Source organism: Bemisia tabaci, chromosome 3, assembly GCF_918797505.1.
Source record: "Bemisia tabaci chromosome 3, PGI_BMITA_v3".
NCBI lineage: Eukaryota > Metazoa > Arthropoda > Insecta > Hemiptera > Aleyrodidae > Bemisia > Bemisia tabaci.
The window spans coordinates 46734580-46759454 of record NC_092795.1 but is presented as its reverse complement, the minus strand read 5'-3'; the positions used below and the strand labels follow the sequence as shown (position 1 = coordinate 46759454).

At 38.7% G+C, this 24875-nt stretch overlaps 1 protein-coding gene across 6 annotated transcripts in view; it reads right to left on the bottom strand.

Moving 5' to 3' along the window:
* Positions 1 to 24875, bottom strand: part of Zasp52 (Z band alternatively spliced PDZ-motif protein 52) — a 77150-nt gene that overhangs the window by 4760 nt on the left and 47515 nt on the right. For 2 of the 6 annotated variants that reach the window (XM_019041565.2, XM_019041562.2), the window contains exons 6-12: positions 22062 to 22275; positions 19862 to 20050; positions 18461 to 18548; positions 17607 to 17660; positions 16563 to 16659; positions 3509 to 7040; positions 266 to 452 (exon numbers count right to left, since the gene is read on the bottom strand). In XM_019041565.2, coding sequence (XP_018897110.2) covers positions 266 to 452; positions 3509 to 7040; positions 16563 to 16659; positions 17607 to 17660; positions 18461 to 18548; positions 19862 to 20050; positions 22062 to 22275 — 4361 coding nt within the window. The remainder of the gene's footprint in view (positions 1 to 265; positions 453 to 3508; positions 7041 to 16562; positions 16660 to 17606; positions 17661 to 18460; positions 18549 to 19861; positions 20051 to 22061; positions 22276 to 24875) is intronic. The other 4 variants (XM_019041566.2, XM_019041563.2, XM_019041564.2 and 1 more) reach the window with 4 other exon arrangements.

The following is a 24875-nucleotide window of genomic DNA, read 5'->3' as shown; positions in this document are numbered from 1 at the left end:
CCAACATGTTAACTGAAAGCTTACTGGCCGCTCTCGGGTTGTATATGTAGGAGAAAAGCAAGATTCATCTTCATCACTTAGAGTAGAGGGTACTTTGTTGGCAATTTTATCGAAAACTCCGACAGTGAAGAAAAATCACATGAATTTTTAGATGTCACACAAACATATTTTAGCCCCCCCCCCTTCGAAAAATTTGAGCTGATTTAATTATTGTTTTGGGTAAAATGTATGGAATTGAAGAAAATCTCGTCATTCCTCAACTTACCCCTTTGATTTTGTTTGAACATTTATGGCACGTTGGAGCGAGATATTTCTCAAAACAGTATTCGCAGTAGAGACCAGAGGATTCTTCGACAAAACCAATATCTTGAAGAGGTCGTCGACAGTCCTTGTTCACGCAAATGAAATGATCAGGGCACCAGATTTTTCCAAGGGCTGTAATGAATGGGCCCCTGCAAATCCAAAAAAAAAGAAAATCCCAGAAACGCCATTAAATAGATATTTCTATAAAATTATTTGAAATAATTAATCATTGGTGTCCTATATTGTGCAATTGTATGTACAATACGTTGCTATTAGTAAGGCTAAGCAGAGAGAAAAGGGAATCTTTGCTCTTACAATGCTCACAGTGGATTATAGATCCAACTAAATTTTCTAGCCGTGTTCACGAAATATCTTTTGAGGTAAAAATAATTTCGGCCCTGATGACAATGCAGCGTTGTTACTTATTGGGATCGGAACTGACCTATTTGTTACCAAAAAATTATTATTGTAACTACTTAAAAAGTATGTTTGATTTGGAATCTATTACGAGGATGGTCAGAGGAAGGATTCTTTTTTTCTCGGAGAGGAATGCTCGTTACATTTAGAACCAAATTTTGCGCATAGCTTTATGGTGTTTGGACGTAAACTAGACTAATTTTCAGATCGATTACTTGTGCAGCACATTTAAAAACTTCTCGTAACCTGAACTAGGCCTAATTATTTCCCTATAATTTCAGGTGCTCGTCTTTCCTCCAGTAAGGCGCTGAAGTAATTAAGTTAAATTTATTTTTTACTCAACAGAGATTTCAGCAAAAACAAAATGAAAGTATGGAGTCGAGTATAAGGAAAGAATAGAGGAAGAGAAATTCGAGACATAAATGTACTATTTAATGCGTAACTCGTACATTCAAGTAATTCCAAATAAATCTAGTGAATTTTATGAGTGTACCCAATGATGTTTTTACTTTCTCGTTTCGATCTGTGTATGTTATAGTTTCTTTGTTTTCGCACCAAGGAAATGCTGTAGGTATACAGAAAATTTAACAAAAGAGCAGAAAGTTTTAGTTACTTCTAGTCACCCGGTAAAAATTGGCGATAGGAGCTGCGTTTCAAAATACCATAGGAGTTATTATATCCGACTGAAGAAGGCGATAGAAAATCATATAGCTGGCTGTAGAAAGTGGAAAAAATCATGCGACGGGGCTACACGAAGCGATAAAAAATTAAACAGCCGGGCTACAGTTCCTATCGCCGGGCTTTACACTTTATCGCCTGGCTGTTGCTTTTTCACCATCGCCTAAAAAGGCTAAAGGATATTGTGTAGAAATTCGTGTGCTTTGTAAATCCCTTAGTTTGTACGGAATCACCTTAATATTTACAAAGCGCACATTATATTTTCCTCTACTGCATATTTTTTTTTCATCAATTAAAATGAGAATAATCCATACAGGATGTGCAAACATTTCAAAATCATGAGTTGAAAAACGCTGACTCCACGAGATTAAATATTAGAGCATAAAACAAAGCGGAGCGGCGGCGCACTGGCGCCTACAAACCTAACAGGGATACTTCACGCATTGCGCAATGCGTGAAGTATCCCTGTTGGGTTTGTAGGCGCCAATGCGCGTTCCGCGCTAGCGTCCTGCCCGCCGCTCCGCGCCGCAGCGTACCACGGCGCTTGAAGCAACTATTTCACACCAGAGGTATTACACAGTATCATACGAAATTGAAGGCACTCCAACATATTAGGAATGGCAGGCATCTTTCAAAAGTACGGAGCTTTCCTCGCAAAATAAATCAAGATACTACGGCCCAAAAAGAGAGCGGTAGTCCAAAAACTCACTGAGTCCTAGCATCCGTAATTAGTAACGTTTAGCATATACTTTATCGCCAGGCTGTTGCTTAATCGCCATCGGCTATAAAAGGCTATAAGAAATTGTGTTGCCGGCTATAGAAGCTATTGGATATCTTACAGCCGGCTGTAGGTGTAGGTCTATGGTATTTTGGAACACAGATTCTACTGCCAATTTTTACCAGGGCAATAGTTCATAATTAAATAATGTGGTCAGTTAGAATAAAAGAAAACTTACTTGTTAATATTACAAACACAGCACTCTCGGCGTGGACAGCGGTTAGTCATGTTCTCTGTGTTTTTATTCTCGACGTTAGTTGGGCTGCGCAAACTGCGGTCAACCTCGTCTGCAATGACGAGTCTAACTAAAAACGTCACACAAGCATGCGATTATTTGAAAACAAACAAAACATCACTACTTAAAACTTGATGGGTAGTTAAAATCTGACTGCCTGTTGAATTATGGGGCTCCTAATTTTTTCTGGACTAAAGTACCTATACTGAAGGGGGTATCCATGAATTATGTAACTCTGTAGCGGGTCGATGCGTCTTCATAATTGGACGTATATCTGCCAAACGGAACTATGTGCATTATGACGTGAGCCCTGTTATACATATATTTTTATGGGTCTCAGGGTTCAAGTCTTCATGCACATAGTTCCGTTTCGCAGAAATACGTCCAATTTTGCGACGGAGCGTTACAAAGAATGAAAGGGTTTGAACAAATGTTGAGGGACAGAAATTGGAGCTCTATAAACATTCGGATTTAAAAACTCTTTCCCTCTCTATGGATTTAAGCTATCTGATAGGCTATTTCACCCAGGTTAGTGGCGTGGAACATTAATTTCCGATAAACAGTGGATTGTTTTCAGTGCCACTGCTTAATCACCCCACCCACCCCGTGTTAAACATTTTTTGGCCGAAAGTTAAGATTAAAAGCACACAAGTTACTAGATGCAGAGCACAAGCGGGATAATGTTTTGACCCTTTGTAAATGAGCAAAATTACAGGTTTCGATTCAAATCGAAAATTAGGATCTTAAATTGGACTGCATTTTGCAATCTGGAACTATAGATTCTGGCTCATCTGGAAAAACACTTATGTGCATAGGGGAACCAATGGCACATACGTTGTTTCTAAAGCGGGCCAGAATTTATAGTTCCAAATTGCAAAATGCTGTCCAATTAGTATTCTCTTCGCGATTACGATGAAAAAGCAGGTCATATAAACCAGAATGTGTTATTCAATGTCACACATGCAGATAATTTATCTAATAATTTTAATTTTTTGTTATTATAAATACTTACATCTAAACCAAAACTTACAACTAAAGTTACCAAAGCAGGGTGAAACGTGCTAGCATGCGTGTATACCACCAAAGCTTAACCGTACCTTATGTGTTCGTGACATTGGCCGCAAAGAGGCACCCGAGCACCAGGAGTAAGATTTTGGGGGTTGAGTACACCTCTTCCTCTGCGAGGAGCCGTTAGCCCAGCAGCAGTTCCGCCCTTAGTAGCACCTGCACCTGAATTAGGGGTTGACGCTCCGGTATTAGGAATACTTGCAGGTTGAGAGGAGGAAATGGTATTCGAGGAATGGTTACTAGCAGCAATTTTAGCAGATAGCGTTTTAGAGAGAGAGCTGGCAACGGACCCACTAGTTTTTCGGGGCAAGGAAAATGCGGAGTTGGGGGACTGAGAAACTGTCGTGGGAGTGGAGGGTGGGGTTGCTGTGACGAGGGGGCAAGGAGTTAAAGAAGCAGCCTCAGTGAGAGGAATTGACTTCACCTCCGTCTTCGATATGGACTGTTTCGTCAATGAGCAAGACGTTTTCGTTTCTTGTTTGGACGTTGTTTCCGATGTCGATTTTTGTTTAGTCTCCGCGAGTTTTGCGCTCACCGGCGGTTTGAAAATTTGTGATCCAGAGGGAGTTTTACAGAACGTGGATTGATTAGCGTCAGTTGGGATGTCGGCGACTGCCAGAGGTGACAGTCTGTGAGCTGTGGAAAGCGATAATTTTGTGGAAGTGACGGGTGATGGTTTTGACTGAGACGATTCTGTCGTGGTCACTTGTGAGGACTTACTCGAAGAGGTTTGACAGATAGAGGAAGAGGATCCTGTCGCTGAGTCCGAGACTGAGCTAGCCTTAGACTGCGAGCATGTTCTAGAGCACACAGCAGTGCCAGCATCTGCTTTTGTTGATCTTGAGCAAACGTCTGCAACCTTGCATTCGACAGACGAGCCAATAACAGATGAAGATATACTTGAAGAATGTTCCTCGATACGAACTTTCTTTGTGCATGTCGCGGATGAGCTTAAAGAGCATACCTGTTTGCACTGAGTCTGAGTAGTAGATTTTCCTTCGACAGTAGTTTGCTTGGTTTTTTCAGCAGATGCCGATGAAGATGAGACACTAATCGCCTTTTCTGTGGACTCTGCCCCGGAGATGAAGTAAGGGCAAGTTTTCGACAAGGTTTCTTTTGGCTCCTCAAACAACTGTGCGCGTGTAGAACGCTCGCAAGTTTTAGTTGTTTGGCAGGCGGAGCGTTCGCAAGTAGCAGGCTCGCAAACTACAGTGACAGTCGGTGGGATGCCAACAGGTGATGCACAAGAAGGTTGCTCAGATTTATTCACTTTTTTACAGCAAACCTTTTCAGCTCTATTGCATACATTAGAGCATGTGCTCTGCACTGTTTTATCAGAGCTAGCCTCTTTTTGGCAAGGTCTTGTACAAGATCCTCCGGTTGGTCCGGTTATGGGCGAATCTGCAATCGTCACCTTTTTGCAACAGACTTGGGCTGACTTTTTACATTCGCTAACGCTCGTACTCTGAGAGGATGTGACTTTTGTGCTTGCGGCACTTTCAGTGTGAGACGTTTTAACGCAAGATTTTAATGGTTTAGTTTCACCTTTGGGGGTCGGGGTATTGCGACAAACCTCTTTTACCGAGGTGGAATCTTTTCCTTGGGTGGATTTCCCCTCAGTTGCTTTGGGAGTTACAGCAGGAGGTTGTGGTGAACGTGACCTAGTTGGCGTGTAAGAGCCATCCCCAAGAGTTTGCTGATAAGGAGGAATAGTAGATGGTTTATGGAGTCCGCTGTTTGTGAAAGAGAGCCGCGATGGACTAGCATGTCGTGGGAGTTTAACGCACTGCTTGCCTTTCATCTCTGGGTTTTGTGAGACGTACTTTTCCACATCATAGCTGTCATCATCTGACGTCACTGTGACCTCCAGGAGGCTTCTCGGTGACCAGACGTCTTTCTTCAGGGTGGATATGTACGATTCTTTCTTCTCCTCTTTCTGTTCTTCTTTGGTTTTCGCGGAAACCGAATGGAATGTAGGATTGCTAGGTAGGACAGGAGAGTATGGTCTCTCTGATGCTACCGTCAGGGCAGCGAGCATCGAAACCGGACGAACTCCTGGAATGACCGGGAGCTCGGTTTCGAAATCTGGCAAGGCATCCGCGGGTGGAGGAGTCGGAGGCTTTGTAACTGACGGCAGAGGAGAATAGGACCTCGCCGGAGCAGTTGTCAAAGCAAAACACAAAGGCGATCCACTCGGTGGGGTTTGTGGGCGGAAAATTTTTGGCTCAGGTTTATCGCGCATAGAATCCGGGTAGTACGGGGCAGAATCGGGAGGAAGAGTTACCGAACTCGAACCGTCAGGATTTACCAATTGGTCTCCGAGTGGGAAATCTGCAGGAGGCTCTTCTTTGGATGCTGAAAGGAACGTAGTGTCAAATTTGGCCGCGTGAGCCTCTTTCTCCAACTGGGCTGATTTTTCTGTAGAAACATCCCTGTTATATGTGCTCACTTGAGCAATGTATTTCCTCTCACAAATGGGCTCCACAGCTAGAGGTTTTTCTGAAGGCTTTTGCCCAGAGCTAGATACCTCGGTCATTGATTTTTTACCGGCTACTCCCTCAACGGAAAACTGTTTACTTTCTCTATCGGCTGATTTTCCATCAATTTCATGAGATCGAGGCACCGGCGTTGAGCTTCGCGACCGAACGTATTCTTTCACGACTGGAGTTGGATCAAAATCGGGTGGAAAACTGATTACTGGTGGAGGAGGGGTAGGTTTTTGTAAAAACGTAGGGACTACGGCAGTCTGAATTTTTGGAGGAACATAGTTACTGGGCTCTTGCGTTTCGTAATTTGTAAAACAAAGATTTGTTGGGAATTGACGACTAAGGGCAGGATCAACTGGTGGGACTGGTGACCATCTCCCTGTCTCTTTGATAGTTTTTAACATGATTTGTGTCTCAAGTGTGCAAGACAAAGTCTTTGCTGCGTTTACCCCGGAATACGAAATTTCGTGAGAGCTGCCAGACCACATACATGGTGACTGAGATCTCGCTTGCGGTATTGGTTTCAACTGCTTAACACCGCTTGGTATACCGTAGGTTTCTTCGAAAGATTTTTGTTGTGTTGATTCAGAATGACTACTCTGCACTGTCGTTTGCTCTTTCCTCACGTTTTGTGATGATGCAACCGACATGGTTGATTTGCTTGCCACGTTGGGTATCGCTGGTTGAGTGGAAGCAACAGTTCGAGGGGTTGGTGAGACGTAACCAGGGACAGACGGTAGAGGGGCTGGAGACAGACAATTTGTCCCTGGTTTTACTTTACTCGCGGACGGAAGCGATGAGAAAAGAGGATTTGGATTTATCGCCTCACGTAAGTCTGGAGACACATAACCAGGGACTGATGGGAGTGGAGCTGGTGATAGGCAATTCGTCCCGGGTTGCACTTTACTTGCGGAAGGAAGGGACGCGAAGAGAGGGTTGAGGTTTTCAGGGTTTGAGGTCGATGGTTTGTTAGTCGGTAGAATGTAACCAGGGGTAGATGGTAATGGAGAGGGGCAGAGTCCGTTACCAGAAGAACAAGTTTGCCAGGAGCTACTGTCTATTTTGCTTTCTCCAACTGAGATGCATGCAGATTAGTTCAAGAATAAGAAGTTAGTAAGTTAGGGAGAAAAACAGCAAAGAAAAAGAAGAGATTATAAAGCGGAGCTACTAAAGCGTGTCAAACAAGTGAGTTGCTACGGGTACGGTGGTTGTCTACTATTAGCAAAGCCGATCGCAATTAGGGCAAAAGAAACTAAAGAATACCTCAAAGCGGAAAAGAATCTGCGCGTATACTTGCAGTTTAAAACTTAAACTTAATGTATAGTTGTTTTATAGTAACAATAGCATTCGATTGAAATCTTAACAGATTCAATTTTCAGTCATTTCAATCGGATTATAAATAAAAATTGAGCAAATACATTTAAAAAATACAAACGACTTAAATGGTTTAAAATGGTCGTTTAATGTATAATGTTCACCCTTTATCATACAGTATTTTATTTTTTCATGGAGAAAGATATAAAAATGCAAAATATAAGCCTAGTTTCAAGCAATGGATTCTTAAAAGTGTATACTGAACTCTTTCATAGAGTGACCATTAAATGATTGCAGTGCGGGTCGGAAATAAAACAATTTCTCGGGAAATTTTTCAGGTGTAGGGTATATTTATTAGGGTAAAATTTATGTTCATTCGTCCAAACTGCATGAAAAGATTTCCATTTTCCGAGGTGTTTCGAACTAAGCATCTTCATTGTCGTCGCCTCGAATTGCACCACTTTTTCGTTAATTTTACCTTGTAATTTTTCATGATCGGAATATTTGCGTAGCAATTAAAATACTTTAATGGAGGCTTTCCTCCAAAATCAAGCTCAATTGCAGCAATTATTGAGATTCCGAAATGGATCAGAATATTTAAGAATTCAAATTGCTGAAAATTGCAAGCTCTCGGAAAATGTTGATTTTCTTAATAGCTTTTGCTCATACTAAAAATGTTACCTAGTGTATCTAACGAAACAACACGGCAAAATGGATACAAACTTACGTACTTCTAGGTCAAGAAATTGCCTACTCGCGTGAAAATTGAAGGCGTTTATTTAAAAGTGGTGACAGTATACTCTTGTTTTGAAACATCGATTTACGAACAGAATGATTTGATTGAAAGAGACAATGTCACCGTGCTTGATGAATTCAAGGGTTGTTAAAGAGTAGTAGAAGGGCAGAAATTGGTAGGAAAAAAACAAATGTGCGTCTTTAAAGATGAAAACCTCCCAGGTTTGGTTCAACATCAGGAAATTTTTAAGTAGTAAGGTCCTCATGCGTCAAGCAACTAGCATATGTCGGTACGTTCACTTTACTGCCCTGCGTTAAAATCTCCAAAAGTGATTTCCGCATTTTGTTGTCGTAACAATCCGTCGTATGGTTCAGCATGATCAAATTTTTCAGGTGCGGAAACTTAGGAGAGTCTTCTGAGAGCCAGCAATTTAAATTCTTGAAAATCCCATCAATTTCAAACCTCAAAAAATGATCTAATTGAGCTAAATTTAGGGGAGAAGCTGCCTTTAATGTTGAGTCACGCAAGTATTCGATTCATGAAAAAGTACAGGTAAAATTAACGGAACAATGATGAGATTAGAGGAGACAGAAGCAAAAACGCTCAATTCGGACCCTCAGGAGTATACACATTTTTAATGCAAATTGTATGAATGCCCATCATTTTCATCCTAATAAAATAAAACCTCCAGCCGCAAAGAATTTCAAGGGAATTTCATTTTGGCCCACCCTAGTGGTAGCGGCCCGCCCGTATTTTCTGAAGAGGTCCGAATCTTTAATTCGTAAACTTCATCATAATCATCCGCTGCTGTCATGGTCCTTACAAAATAAATATTGACAGCCCAGCTCAAAACTGCGACAATCAAAGATTTGTGCTCAACTTTCGGTATTCTGTCAAGATCTTTCCGATGATTGTTCACATTTTACTTATCCTTTCCACTTTAAAGGACCCGTTGCCCTTCAATTTCTTCAAATGAAGTTCCTCTCTAAATTTTCAAAGATGAGAGTGCACCGGCGCTATTGCCTGCTTGAGAGGGTCACACCTGCCTGACTACCTAACATAAAAGTAAATAAAAAAGTGAAAAAAAAAATTCTTCTCTCTTTGTTTTCGAAAATTATGTCCATATATTTAAAGTTCTGAATAATTGAAATCATGAGGCAATGCTCATTATCGAACCAAAAAACAATGACTCATTCTTGTCGAAACTTTTACTTACATCCAAGAACATCAAGTCAAGGATGATTCATATGTGAATCCCTGCAAAAAAATTAATGCAACTTGAATTGCATCCCGAGTAAAAAATGTCCTCAAGGGCTTCTTGAGAATTTAAAATGTACCTATATACAAATATGTTTTAAATAATAGAATCAAGTACAAAAATTTACAAAGTGCTTTCATCAGTAAAGGAGACTCCCCGGCTTGAACTTTGTCGTGGCTGTGATTGGTGCAAACGTGGCGTGATGCAAATTACTCAAATGCTTTTGGACAGCCTCTTTTGTTATGTGGGTCTCTAGCTGTGATACTAAATTGTCATAATCTTTAATCAGCGGTGCACTACTAATGGATTTTGGTTGGTATCCTAGCACCGGGACTTTGTTTTCATTATTCGATGCGTTTAGGAAGGATATTTTTGAAGGGCTCACAGTCTTTTTCGCTACTTTATTAAAATCTGGGATATTTGCCGATTGACGCGACTGACTTTGATCAGAATTCGAAGTATTCCGATTGTATGGAGGCGGGTTAATTTCAGGAGCTCGAATTTTACTACGGGGAGTCTTTGGACGGTAGGGGGTGTCTCCAAGGTTTTCTTGGTATGGTGGGATGCACACTGGCTTATGAAGCTCAGTTGCCAAGTGCGGCAACTGCGGACCTCCGAGCTGTTGCTCTGGGAAGAGCAAAGATTCCTTCCCTTTGCTTTCCAGCCTCAATTCTGAAAGATCTTTGACACACGGTACAAGTCGCTTCCCTTTCAAAGGACTAACAAAGGCAGACTTATGTTCCTCTTCCTCTTCTTTCTCAAAAGACGGAGGTTTGACGATGTAGTCAATGTCCAAACTGGGCAACGGCCCTGATGGAGGAGACGGAGGCTCAACGACGGACGGTAAAGGTGAGTAGCATCTCTCCGGGGCCGTCATCAATGCGTGCATCAGAGGTGAATTACAGTCTCCTCTAGAAGAATCTGGATCCTCATCTTTATTTGAGTCGGAGGAGGGGAAATAAGGTTTGGTTGGGGGTGGGAGAGGTACGGGCTTTGGTATGGTTACGGGTTCTGTCATCGAGGGTTTCAAAGTGTGGTAAGGAATAGGCGGGGCGATCATCATTGCTCTGGCCATCAAACCAGTTTCAAATTTGGGCTTTGGCAATTCCTTGACCGATTTCGTATCGTAGAATTGTTCCGGCTCTGCATCTTTCGAGAATCCATAGTGCGAGGTGAGTTTTCGTGGGGCTTTCTCGGGGGGTTCCGGCACGATGGGGACCAGAGACGTCTGTAAGGGGGTGTACGGTCTTTCGGGAGCGGTTGTTAGGGCATCTGCGAGCGCGGTTGCTTGGGCATCTGTGAGCATGGTCGTCTTACAGTGTCTTTCAAGAGCTTCTACTAACTCTTGGACAGTATTCCCCGGTTCCTCCATCATTTCCGAAATGCTATCATCAGCGTCTAATATCGGAATGGGTGTTGGAGCCCTGTGCGCACATTTTTTCAACATCCCTTCACCGAGATTGTTATTCGCCTGATTCTGAATGGCCTGCAAGTCCTCAGAACTGGGGCTGAAAGGCACCGGAGAGGGGCATCGGGCTTCGTCCTCGATCACTTCTATTGCTTTCTCTGCGTCTAGCTTTACGGGCAACCCATCGGTTGAATTGGGGATGGCTAGCGCCCTTAAAACTTCCTGGGAGCAAACCGAAAGCTGCCTAGTCAAGGGGTATCCCTCCGTGGGGGTGATATTTTGGGACTCCTTCCGCTCGGCGGCTTCGTTTACCTCCTCTGAAAAAGTAACTATTTTACTCGCCGCGGGGTGGAAAAATTTGAATTGAGGGGGATGCTCGATCAAACTGATGTGACTGTTTAATTGTTCTTTGAATGTCGGTTTCACCGGCTTAAATGCTGACGGAGTATCTGTCTCCGAACTTGGATCGGTTGAAAGGTCGTCGCCTTTCGAGTCAGCTTTCGTGACCTTAACAGTAGGGGGTGGGTAGTAGCCCGGTGTCGCGGTTGGGTACTTTTCCTCGGTTTCCACCGGAGGCCAGATAATTTTGCCACTCTCTTTTTTGTCTAAGGTTTTACATGCAATTAGACGTAGATTCAAATTAGTTCCAGATGGGATTTACGGGTGAGGGCACAGATGGTCAAAACAGGTCCAAATAAGAAAAATTCCGTTAGTGATCGAATTATACAGTCCTACTAAAATATGTGTATAACTTTAAGGTCTTTCAAAGAATCGATATTTTTTTAAAACTGTCACCACTTTATGCAAATATGTTTCTTAGCGAACCTTTATGCTCAAACGATTTGATTTTTTTTTACAATCAGTGCCTCGTTGTTATGTTGTAACGATATTTTTCCTCTTTGAAACGATTTTTTATCAATAAACTAGGATGTACTTAAGAGATGAAATGCAATTAGAAATATCATTACCTTTAAGTTTCTCTTTGATTATTAAAGAGGCGAGTCAGCTGTAAAACTTAATTTTTTATATTTTTTTCTCATGTGAAATTTCATATTCTCTGTGCCGATGCTCTAGAAAGCATCCACATTTTCAGTTCATATTTCAGTGGTTTATGATTTATTTACATCCAAACACGTTATTCGATCGTTTTTTAAAGGAGGTAGGAGGTGCCTCCAGCTTTTTCCCCAAGAACATTTTTCTTGATTATTTGCTGCAACTTTTCGCTTAAAACATAATTTAAATTGATACAACGGCAATGTAATTTTTCCGTAGAAAAAATACATCCTTTACAAATGGCGAGTGAAATATAAAAATGCATCCATACATTTTTTTACGTCTAAAAATATAACAGACTATGATTACGAATGGGATAAAAACAGCAATTCATGCTCTCATACACACGGCTCGCAATACCAACTGAAATATTAACATTTCGGATTCACAAAACATTCATAATAATCTAAAAACATGTAACAAAAATTACGTAAATTCACAAGTATGCAAATTCAAAGGGTAACAACGTGTTCTGACTATATTTACTACAATTTATTATATTTTTACAACAGATATAATACAAAATTTTAGTCGGATCCAATAAATAAATAAATAAATAAATTAAGTTAACATGCTAAAATGTATTTAAAAATATATTTAACAAAGACAAACACCTCACATTCTTTGTTTGGTTTTATGAAATTCTGAATATATAAAAGTAATTACTTGATCACATGAACTCAGTTCATGATAATAACTTTTGCCTATCTATCATAGACATTGACATTACATTCTACACTTCCTTTCCTTATTTATTGGTGGAGGCATATCATTTCAACTTTATTCCTTTGGACTGTTATCTTTCCTCAAATTCATTCCGTCGCTCACCTCCCCAAAATTGTTAACAAGGAGTTATGTGCTGTACGCAACAAAATTTAAAGTTACTTATGAAAATGCTGCAGCATGAGGATGATAATGATGAATATCGTTCCACAATGACGGAGATAGGAGACTTTAAATGTTGTATTCTTAGAGGGTATCTCAACAGGATTAAAAAACTTAAAAATTCTGCTTTTAGGTGTTCCAGTTTTTTCCAGTAAAAATGACACAAATTCCTCACAAAACAAATGGAGGTCATACCTTTAAGGACAAATAAAAATCCTGCTCCGTCATTTCAGCTGTTACTGTGTGTAATATTTCCAAACTACCGTTAGTTTAACAATTTGGTACTGCACGCAAGGAACTTGCGACAAGGAACATCACCTACCACACGGCGTTGTAAAAAGATTAAAACGCACTTTATTTTTTTAAGACGGAATTTTGCTGACATAATTTTCAACCCTGGTAAAAATTGGCGATAAGAGCTGCGTTTCAAAATACCATGGGAATTCTTATAGCCGGCTAATAAAGAAGGCTACAGAAAATCATACGGCCGGGCAATACGAAGCGATAAAAAATTATGCAGCCGGGCTATAGTTCCTATAGCCGGGCTGTACACTTTATCGCCTGGCTGTTGCTTTTTCGCCATCGATTATAATAAGCTATAAGAAATTGTGTAGAAATTCGTGTGCTTTGGAAATCATTAAATTTGATACGGAACCACCTTAATATTTACAAAACATACATTATATTTTCCTTCAATACATATTTTTTTTCATCAATTAAAATGAGAATAATCCATACAGGATGTGCAAAAATTTCAAAATCATGAGTTGAATAACGCTGACTCCGCCAGATTAAATATTAGAGCCTAACACATAGCGTAGCGGCAACGCACTGGCGCCTACAAACCTAACAGGGATACTTCACGCATTGCGCAACGCGTGAAGTATCCCTGTTAGGTTCGTAGGCGCCAGCGTGTTTCGCGCTGGCTGCCCGCCTGCCACGGCGCTTGAAGCAACTATTTCAGACCAGAGGTATTGCACAGTATCATACGATACTGAAGGCGCTCTAATATATTAGGAATGGCAGGCATCCATCAAAGGTACGGAGCTTTCCTCTCAAAATAAATCAAGATACCTACTACGGCCCAAAAAGAGAGCAGTAGTCCAAAAACTCAATGAGTCCTAGCAACCGTAATTAGTAACGTTTAGCATACACTTTATCGCCTGGCTGTTGCTTAATCGCCATCGGCTATGAAAGGCTATAAGAAATTGTGTAGCCGGCTTTAGAAACTATTGGAAATCTTACAGCCGGCTGTAGGTCTAAGGTATTTTGGAATACAGATTCTACTGCCAATTTTTACCAGGGAATGTATTTCGGAGTTTTTTGAGACCTCAGTGTATCGCAAACTCAATGTTACTTAAAACTTAAGAAAAGAAAAAAAAAGTATACGCAAAATTAATAAAGATTTTCTAAACTATATCCTGTCATAATTATATCAAACCATGTGAAATGAGGAAGGATTCCCACAGAGTAGAAAACTGATGCAAAAAATTCATTCATGTAAGTGGAAGAGTGCATGCTTTTTAAATTCCACCTGGTATGACGATTGGTAAAACGCACTATACTATAGCTGGCTTAAGATAAGGAGTGACTATTCGAAATAATCGCAATTTATTCGTACTGGAATGAAATATTCCATTTATATAAGGAAGGTGGGGGGCATCGGTAATTGCATAAAAATTCCCTTGCTTTCTTCCTCGTCATTCATGCACATTAATCTATTGATTGAGGAGTAAGCAACTAGATTTCATTGAATATCCCTTAAAATAGAAGCAAGAAATCCATTGTGAAAAGCTGACTAGAATATTTCACTCAAAATGAAAGAGAAAAAAATAGATTAGATAATAAAGAAAAGCAGATTAAGTTAAGAATTTTGAGCACTGCTTGCGTTATAAAATAAAAAAAAAATTTCGTAAGTAGGCAATGAAGACTTTTAGTCGCGTATTTAATGGACAATGGAAAAAGGACGTGGTTTAGGATTAAATGTTCTCATATCTGAAAAATAAGATGAAAATCACAGGATGACGATTAAATTCTAGACCATGAAATCCACCGCTTACGAGTAAAAGTTACCTTCAAATTAAGGTTTTACCTACAACCTACACAAAGAATACACACTCAGGAATGTGAAAATGTCGTTCAGTTTTAACAACACCCATTATTCATCATACAATATTTGATAAATACTTGAGAGTTTACTCCTACCTCTTACATTTAACAATTCACTTAAAGGATTCCCCTTCAAACTCAGAGAGAAATTTTACGTTTTCCTCCAGAAGTCAGACTTTCTCTGGGAATGTATTGCGAAAGAGCTCTAAATTCACTAAGAAATGCCTAGTTTTGAACCACGCATCTTCAAGAGTTACGAGAGACTATTTTCTAATAAACTTGAAAAAATTGTAAATGCTGAACATAAACAATTTTTACTTTGAGTCATAGAAACTGAATTACTAGAGAAGCAAAAATATCTGTCAAAAACTAATCAAAAATGAAAACGTCCAGGGATAAAAAAAAAAAAAAAAAAAAAAAAAATAAAGATTTCTACAGACTACAGTCTAATGAATCCTCCTTTTCATCTAATTGCCCCTATAATCGATGCTTTAAATCTAATTACTACCCCCATTATTGGCAATTTTAAGCAAAAGTATGATTGATAATTTATGAAAAAAAGTACTTAGCACGTGAATGACAATAATAGTTTCATTAAGATCAATTTCCTCACTACTTGAAAAAATATTTTCGTGTGCTTGAGACTCTAAGCAGTGCTCAAAAAGGATAACTGAAAAAAGCATGAAAGACAGAGTTGTCGTAAGTCGAAGATTGGAAATTGTCATATGAAAATGTTGACATATAGCTCCAACAGAACAAAGCTTAGCATAAGCCCCAAGTTTTGCACGTTTAGCTACAAAAAATATGTAAAATGATTTCAAATGTACCTTTGGAGAAGTTGAACGGTTTCGAAACGCTGTTAGGACCTGTTCAAAAGTTTAAACCGTTGAAATTAGATATTGTTAAGTTTTAATGAACACTATAAAGACGAAGTTTTTCGAAATTTATGTTCAGCTATTTCTCAGAATTATTAAGATTGAGTCAGCTGGACAGTTAAAAGTATTTTTATAATTGAAATGATGCGCATCCTCCAAAATTTATAGAGTCATCAGGTATTCTTGAGAGTTAAATTGGGTTACACAGAGGTTGAGGGTATGTACACTTACATGCAATAAAATGTTTGAAAAGTTTAGATGGGTGTTTCTAAAATACCTACGAATATTATTAGGTATTCGTTGTTATTTGTAGAACTTTTTTAAGTTGGTATATGGGACCAATAACGTGATATTACTCACACTGATCATGATTATCATGCAAAAACAGACAGGAATGGATGATGAGGTCACAAATAAAATTGCGTAATTTATCATGAAAACAAAACTTCCTCAGGGGATGTACATGCGATACCACATGTAATAGAATAGGATCAATTTCCTCGAAAATGCCTTTGTCGTCAGGAATTTTTCGTGAGGACCTCCCTTTGGCATTTTCCTCATATCTCAAAAACGTCCTTTTTCTGTCTACTGGAATTTTTTGTCCGGCTGGCGTTTCGAATTAAAACTTTTGATCGGAAACTAGGACGTTATTTCGGATTTTAACTAAATTAAATGTCATCTTTGTTCTTTGTTCGTTTTTCTCCTCGGTATTTCACTTGCAGCTACACAGCTCCTTTAGAGGTGCACCAGAACTTCTTTGAGTCGAAAGATACCGGAGAAGCGATTCTAAAAAAATAGATTCTGTAGATTTCAATTTATCTGATGGTCAACACCCGACAAATTAAACGATGATCGAATTAATTAACATAGATTAGGAAACAAACCTCAATCAGGCTCTAAATCAAACTTATATAAAAAGTAATGCAAATAATGAGAGACTATTATTTTAGGATACGAACCAGTTTGTGGCTGAGAAAAGTTTCGAGAAATAGGCGGAGTCAATGGAGCTGCTGTGCCATTGTACGATTTTGGTGACAGGACATTTGCATTTGGAGTCTAGAAAGCAATTCCAAGGGAAAAAAAGTCAGAAAACAGTGTCCAAGAAAATAATAATCAGAATTGAAGGCCGAATTTCACTTGAAGAAATGAGTGACTTACGTGTCATAAAATTGAGATGTGAGACTAAAATACTGTAATATAAGAAAAATGATATACGCGGTTTAGGATGCAGAAATAAAACATCCTCTTTAGTACCTGCTTACAAGGAGACAAATGAAACAAAACATAGTCGGAGTAGGTATTACTCTTGCATTACAGTAAGTTATTTTGCCTACCAAACAATTTGAAGGAAATCGTCCGACACTCTCCGTCGTGATTCACTCGTTGCCATGAATTAACGCATGAAGAAAAATGTTGCAACACTTAGTCATTTACTTGCTTTTTGAAGTGCAGAATACCCCATTGTGCGGAAATAAACTTCCATATTTCTAAATTTAACAAATGCTTCTAATTCAATTTGGCTGTAGGTACGTATAATGACCGAAAAATTTCATAGAAACCTGGAAATCAAGCTCCTCTATGTCGCATTCAACATGATATGGGATGCATGGTAGCCTCCCGAAAATAAAATTTCCTCCCATGAAACATTTCCTCTAAACAAAATTCAACATGATGCAGCAGAATTTACATTATTAAAATGGGATGTATATTAAACTTACATCAATATTTGGTACATTAAAATCATCCAAACATGCTGATAAAGTAATGAAACAATGGCGGCTCGAATTTTTCATGATCGAAGTCCCAGTTTCTGAGCTTTTTTTAAAAAAAAATGAAAATCGTGAATCGTTAAAGTAGAGAGTCAACTCGGAAGGTTGAGTTTCTACAGTAAGGAGTGAGGTTTTCATGCTTTCATGTAGAGGACAAGGGATCTCTCTGCCTCTGCACTCCCTACCATGGGCACGTGAAATATTTCATGAAAAGTAGCATGAAAAGTATGTTACCTGAGGTGGTGTGGGCGTGGGTCTTGGTGAAACATGCATGGGAACGGTCCTTACCTGGAATAAGACAGGCATGCATCACATGAAACATGTACGGAACTCGGAGACCATGATATCAAATCATCATGACACTAATAACATGATAATAACATTTACACAAGGAAAGGGAGTGGTCAGAACTCAATTATGCTTTGTTATCTATTATTCAAAATTTAATGCTAATATTAACTTTACGGAATTTGGGTTGCATGAAAATTTATGAAAACACTTATAATCGTATTTTTTATAATGAAAGTTCGAACTATTCCTCGAGATTCCCTTGTAGAGCAAGCTAACTGCAGTAACTGCTGAATACCACACTTAAAGAACATCGGAGGGTAACATTCTAGGTATGATTTTCGGTGAGGCTTTCAACTAATAATCGATCAAAAGTTAACGCAAAAAATTCTTCTTTCATAAAGTCATGTCCCTGAAGTTGGCTGTATCAAAATGTTTAATCGGGGAAAGCTGCAATTTTCAGACCAAGGAAAAGAATCGAAATCCTCTCAGGAATCATTTTCAGTGTACAGATTATCTTCATTAAGTAAACATGCTTACATGCTTATTTTTAATTTGTTTTTATCGGCATGGCTATTTTTGACCCTATACTCAATAAAACACTGCCAAACTCGTGAGCGTATGGTTATCCAAATTTAATAAAAATTGTTTTATTTCGAATTGGGTGTGCAATTTTTTTCTTCTTCTTAATGGGCACGACATGAGAACACATCATTCACAAGGTACACAGAAACATGTAAAGATCACAATTAATTCATTCTCATTTCCGCATAAAAATTTGAAACAAAATGATTGCTTACTTGAAAAGGTGAGGAAACGGGATTTGACTTGGGTGACATAGCAGAGCTAACAGCATTTGATACAACGTTTGATGGAATGCGCCCTCCGCTAGAAATCGGAAGAACAGTAATTTAATTAATGACATTTAATTGTTGAAAAGTAAATATATTGATTCCTCGTAATAAAGTAACTATTTTAATAGGTTGAAAAAGGCACACAAATCGATGAAATACAATTCAACTACAACTAGTTTAGAGAGGAATCCTTTTTATTATCTCATTCACCACACTGGAAAAAAAATCACATTGGATCTAGAGTCCAGACTCTTAAAAACATCGACAAGAAAAAATATTCTTGATTCAATCGAATTTTTGCTTAAATCAAGAACCAAGCCTCTTAATTTGAGCGGATTTCGTTTTGATTTAAGCTTAAATCTGATTGAATCCAGAGTATTTTTTCTTGTCAATGTTTTCAAGAGTATGGACTCTAGATCCAATGTGTTTTTTTTTTCCAGTGCACGTTTTCACCAAGACTTTTGGATCACAAAATAGCTTGTATTGACTAATTAATACGGTCGTTTATGAAACTGGTATATCAGATGATTCAGTGTGGAAATAAGTTTGTACATCAGTTAGAGTAGTAGGATAGGAGGACAGCTTTATTGCAACAGGTAAATATTAGTGAAATATGAATCCAATTTTGAACCATGGGCAACCTCTTGCAAGAACCTCTTGCAGTGCCTGGGTTAGGTAATAATTGAAAAAAATGTTTAAATAATAATACATTTTGACTATAAAATTATACTTTTTTATCTGAAATCGCCGATTTCGTGTTTGTAGTATGAAGGACCGTGTTCATATATATTTGAAACAATCGATTGCAGAAATTAGGTTTGCAGGTTCTTTTTTAAATACACTCATGTAATTCACATAACATTCAGTTTGATTGACATTGAAACGTCATGACACATACCCACGCAAAAAATCAGAGAGAACTCGGGACAATTGGACAAACGAGGATATTTTACAAAAAAGCGAAGAGCCTGCTTGAATGCGGTGTTACATATTTTCGCTTTCTTTTTAAAGGAATGAAGGAACAGAAACGTTGGCGTACGTGAATACGTTTAAAATGCCAAGAAAAATGAATAAGATCAAGAAGAAACACACACAATATTGACGGAACTTAGATTCTGACATTGTTTCTGGGGGCGGGGTATCTTTTACGTATCGTCGATCACAAATCAAAATTTTTGTAAATTGTTTTCTATACGGATTCAACGTTATCCGAAAAATAAGCTGAGGGATCGAAAAAAATATTTGTATTTGAGGGCGTTTTTATCAAGCAAAGGAACAGAAGGAGAGAGAGTAGTTTCGGCGTGCCATGAAAATGCAGGAGGGGAAAATGGCATGGATCAAACTTACGGTGAAACTGTTATTGGCTCCAGGTTTGGAGCAGGAGGGTTTTGACGAGCAATCATTTTTGCATGGATATCACAATACAGCTTGTTGTTTATGGTGTAATAACCGACGTTTTTCAGAGAGGTTCCACACGTTGCACATTTAAAACACTCTACATGCAGGTTTTTGTCTTTTATGCGAACGAAAACTCCCCTAAAAAGAGAGAGAAGCAGAAAAATCATTAGAGAGAATTCAATTAATGTCGGAAAATGTAGTATACAATTCTTTTCTTTTCCGTTGAGGACATTTTTTGAGCTTTGTCTGATAACTTCGTTAAAGTTAAATTTTTTTCAGCCCATCGTAATATCATTACTGAAAGCTTTGTTTGAATATAATACTGTTTGTTTCCTTTTTTGAGGACTCCTACTTGAACTTTGCGCAATATGTTTCATTTCTGCCAAAACTTTCAAAAATAAAAATTAATGAATATTTGTCACATTCGTCCCATTTGTCCCATTTTGGTCGGTGGCGAAGCAAGTATGATCGATAATCGATATTTCTCCATTTGAAGCAATGGTAAAGAATCGATTATCGAGGTGTCCGTTTCAAACACCCTGTTTATCGATCCTTTTCCATTTTAAATGGCAGATCAATCGATACATCGCATAACACGCTACGCCATCGATATAGGTATACAGCGATTTCAAACAGAGAATGCCAGTTCATGCTTTTATTAAAGCAAGGAACGAAGTTATGTGTCCTGGAACCTTAAAATACGGTATATACTAATTTTTTATTTCTATATAATTCGAATGATTACTTTAAACTTTTATATGGTAGACTCTTTTTTTTAACTGCAATCGTTTTAAAAGAAGGTTTCATGCAGAATACCGAGAAAGCTGTATACTGTACAATGAATAATATTTGAATTACGGATAATGAATGAAAAATTAAGATTATTCTTTGGAATGGTCTATGCGTTATGAATTGTAGTATGTAACATACATTAGTGTGCACTGAGAAATTTAATGTACTATTTTTCAGTCGCATCAGTAATATGAGTCCTTCAAAAGGGTTTCAGCATACGACATGATCACTGTGAGGACCAACGACTTAAGTTATGGATGTGCAAATTTTAATCAAAGTTCTCATTTTTAGCGTGAAGTTCTGTGTGAAACGTAAAATGAAGATTTACATAGAATAACGTAAAATGAAGTCCAAATTAAGATTTCACCATTTGGAAACAGGTGCCTTTTAAATTAGATCGCATTTATCAAAAAGAAACTGGCGCGATTACAGTGTTGTAAATATGTTGCTTTTTCATAGGTAAGTGCCTAATAAATCTCCAAAAATAGCACATAGTTTTTTTTCCCACCAAAACATTGTTAATTTTAAAGGAAAATTGATGTACATTTTGATACTTTACATATATTAAGTATTTTTAAAAGAAAATTAGAAGTTTGCACGATTTCGAAAACACTGTAATTGCACTGGTTCCTTTTTGCAAAATGCGATCCAACGGGCCGATTATTGAAATTGATAGACAAAGCGACAGACAAAGAAGACATAGGGAGTATGGAGCGATCCTATTGGTTGAAATGAGTGGTTCCTATAGACTAAGGGAGAAAATGATGGACTAACTATCGGGTCCCTCGTGGATTGCCGTTATTTACTCTATTACCTTCCTCCTTTGTCCTTTGTAACCACCCGCTTCCACTAATAGGATCCCTCCATATTTCTTTTATCTTTTTTGCCTATGGCTTAGTCTAGAGTCCCTTTATACTGAGAGTCAAGACAACACCCCCTCATGGAGTCATAAACGGGAATAAAGATTACAGAAATTGAACGTATTTCGTAATCTTTGATCGGCCCATTCTCTGATCCCTTTCTCCGTGCCTTCTCTCATTCCGTTTGTTCCTTGCCGAACCTGTAATTCCCTGGTCCATTCCAGATTATAATCTTTGCAGTCAGTGATGTAATCATTATTACCGTTTGTGACACTGTGAAGGCCTAAAATACGGGAACCGATCAGAAATGGATACACATTGTCTTGTCTCTCAGTATAAAGGGACTCTAGCTTTGTCTACTAATTTGAATAATCAGCCCGCAGTTTGGGTTAGCCTGCGTTAAAGCATGCAAGCGGCAAACGGTAAGAAACTGTACAAATCGAGTGAAAATGTAAGCTTTGCTTTGAAAACGAGTGAAAAGCGGTAAAAGGACTCACACGACAATTTTGCCACACTCGGAGCAGTTAGGCGGGTCTGCGACGGTGGCGGTGGCTGCGGGCAGCTCTGTCGTCTCTTTGGCGACGACGAAGGGGTTCGTGGGGCTCCCGTAGGCGATCTGCTGGGCCATCGGCGTGAGGGGTCGCGGCGACGTGGCCCGCCCGCCCACCGCGTGGCTCGACGTCGCGAAATACGCCGCGCTCGAGGGCGGAACTACCCCGGCAGCAAAGCAAAAGCCACAACGTGTTAATAATCAATTTTATTAGAGCTGACGTCACACCATCAAATCGAGGCACACCGAAAGAAAAAGGATGCTGGATAGTATTCTGGATAAAATTCTATAAAATATTCTGGATGTAAAAAAGTGTGCGACAACTCACAAAATGCTTAATTAACCGCCCCAGTAGTTAATTTTACATCTTGATACTGCTAAAGTAACTTTCGTAGCGGTTAATCCAGCATTTTGAGAGTTGTCGCACTTTTTTTACATCCAGAATGTTAAATCAGCATCTCTTTTTTTTCGGTGCATCAAATCCTCAAGTTCAGGTGCTATGATTGGCTTATTCGATGCCTTGGACCAATCATAGCACTCAATGTTAGTATACTGATGGCACGATATACTGGTGTGACGTAAGTTTAAGAAAAATAAGTGAGATGAAAACATTGGCGGATCCAGCAAATTGGCAACATTGTCTCTTCTCCATTTAAACACATGGAAATGTATCGATTCTTGGAGGGGCCAGGTGCTCCGATGGTAATCGATTATTTAGCATAGGTTTACATGGAGAGAATCCGGTGTTGCTAAATTGCTGGATCCGCCTCTGGATGAAAAAGCAATCTTCTAATTTGCAATCTTGTATCGAGTATGAAAAATCTTATTTTGAAAGTGTGCATCAATAAGTTTTGGGGACTCCCTGTAAAGAATGGTTTGAGCAATTAGGGGTTGTATTCATAGTCGCCCCTCAAACAGGTCTTATGACTTCAACGGACTGCACTTTAGAAGATTGCAAAAATAAACAGAAATATGATGAGAAATGAAATGTCAATGCAAGATATATTCTACCATACTCTTAGAGTTAAAGATTCAAATTTTCAATATCTACGGCCTATTTAAATCAGGCAGAAGGCACGATGTATTTTTTTCGTCGAAGTCGTGAGTAACAACATTGCAACACATTGCCACTCGCGCATGATGATGTTAAGAAAAGTAAAGAACAAAACTTCGTTCTAATGGTGAGGTTTCAGGACATTTTGTCAACGATTTTTTGTCCGCGCACCTTTTTTGTCCAGTAGTTTACGCCCACACGTAAAATAAGCAACGGTGACTTGGTCCAAGCGTTATATTTTAGTCGGTTTGTACAATTATATTGACAATATGGAAATGAGAAATTGAGAGGGAAGGAGGTGTTGTTATGGTTGCTCATTTTCTAAATGAAACGTTATTACTTTCTCCTTTTGAATCATCTTTTTAAATTGTCATGGGTGAATATTTGGTTTTATTTCTATCCTTAAAATATTTGATGTAATACAATTTTTATATATGTATAGGTACTTTTTTTATTTTTTTTTAATTTTTTCTTCATAAAATTATTACTTCATTTTGAAAACATTTATATTTTTAAAACGTGACAAATATTTGTAAAACCTTCTCCAAGCGACATTAATCTCAATAAGCCGCAGTTGTGCCGACAGAAATTACAAAAATGAATAAAAGAGAGGAAAAAACCGAGAAGCACGCAATATTTAGTTTTAACCCATTTGTACATCGATCTTTTAGAGTCAAATACGTCAAATTTTGAGCGTTTGGTTGCGAGTACACCTCGCTGCAGCACAATAAAAGCGCACAAAATGTAAAAAAAAAATTAAAGTGCTTTGGCAATCATTAAATTTGACAAGGAACCACCAATATTTAAAAAACACACATTATATTATTATTCTACTTTGATAAATTGATATATATTTTTCCCCCAGCAATTTAAATGAGAATAATCAATGCAGAGTGTGCAAACATTTCAAAATTATGAGTTAAAAAACGCTGACCATGCGAGTAAAGCCTAACAGAGCGGATTTACCACGGGTCCAGTATAATTTATCAACATGAATTGCAATTATAACAAAAATACGTCAAATTTGCTCATTTTCCCGGGAAAAAGTCGCTTTTTCGGAAAAGTGAGAGGTGATAAGAAAAAACAAAGGTCATTTTCGGACTCAGTAGATCAAAATACATCGAAATAGTACTATTTAGTACCTGGAACAAATTTTACCCACATGTTGCACAGGTCAACGGTCGCAAAAACACCAAAAATGTCCATTTTTTCTGGGTAAAATCGGCTTTTCCGGAGAATTTAAGGGCGATGGACCAAGACGGAGGTCATATTCGGATTTACCGCCTAAAAATACATGAAAATTATCTGATCACGACCGAGAGACACTTTTGTTATTATTTTTATACATGTCAAAATAGGGTGGAAAAAATCTTCAGTCTTAAAAGCGCCAGAAATCACATTTGAAGTTAAGTTTCTCGGTCAGGATGTTACTATTTTGTTAAACTAAGATGTAAAATGAAATCAGCGACCCAAAAAACATAAGAATCAACACCTTTTATAACGGTACAGTGCATTTTCGAATAAAGTTCCGTTAAATCCAGTCTGTGGACCATAGTGCGGCGTGCTGCCAGCGCGAGCGGCTCACTGGCGCCTACAAACCTAAGAGGATACTTCACGCTTTGCACAATGCTTGAAGTATCCACTTAGGTTTGTAGGCGCCAATGCGCGTTTCGCGCTGGCCGCCCACCCGCCGTGCGGCGGCGCCTG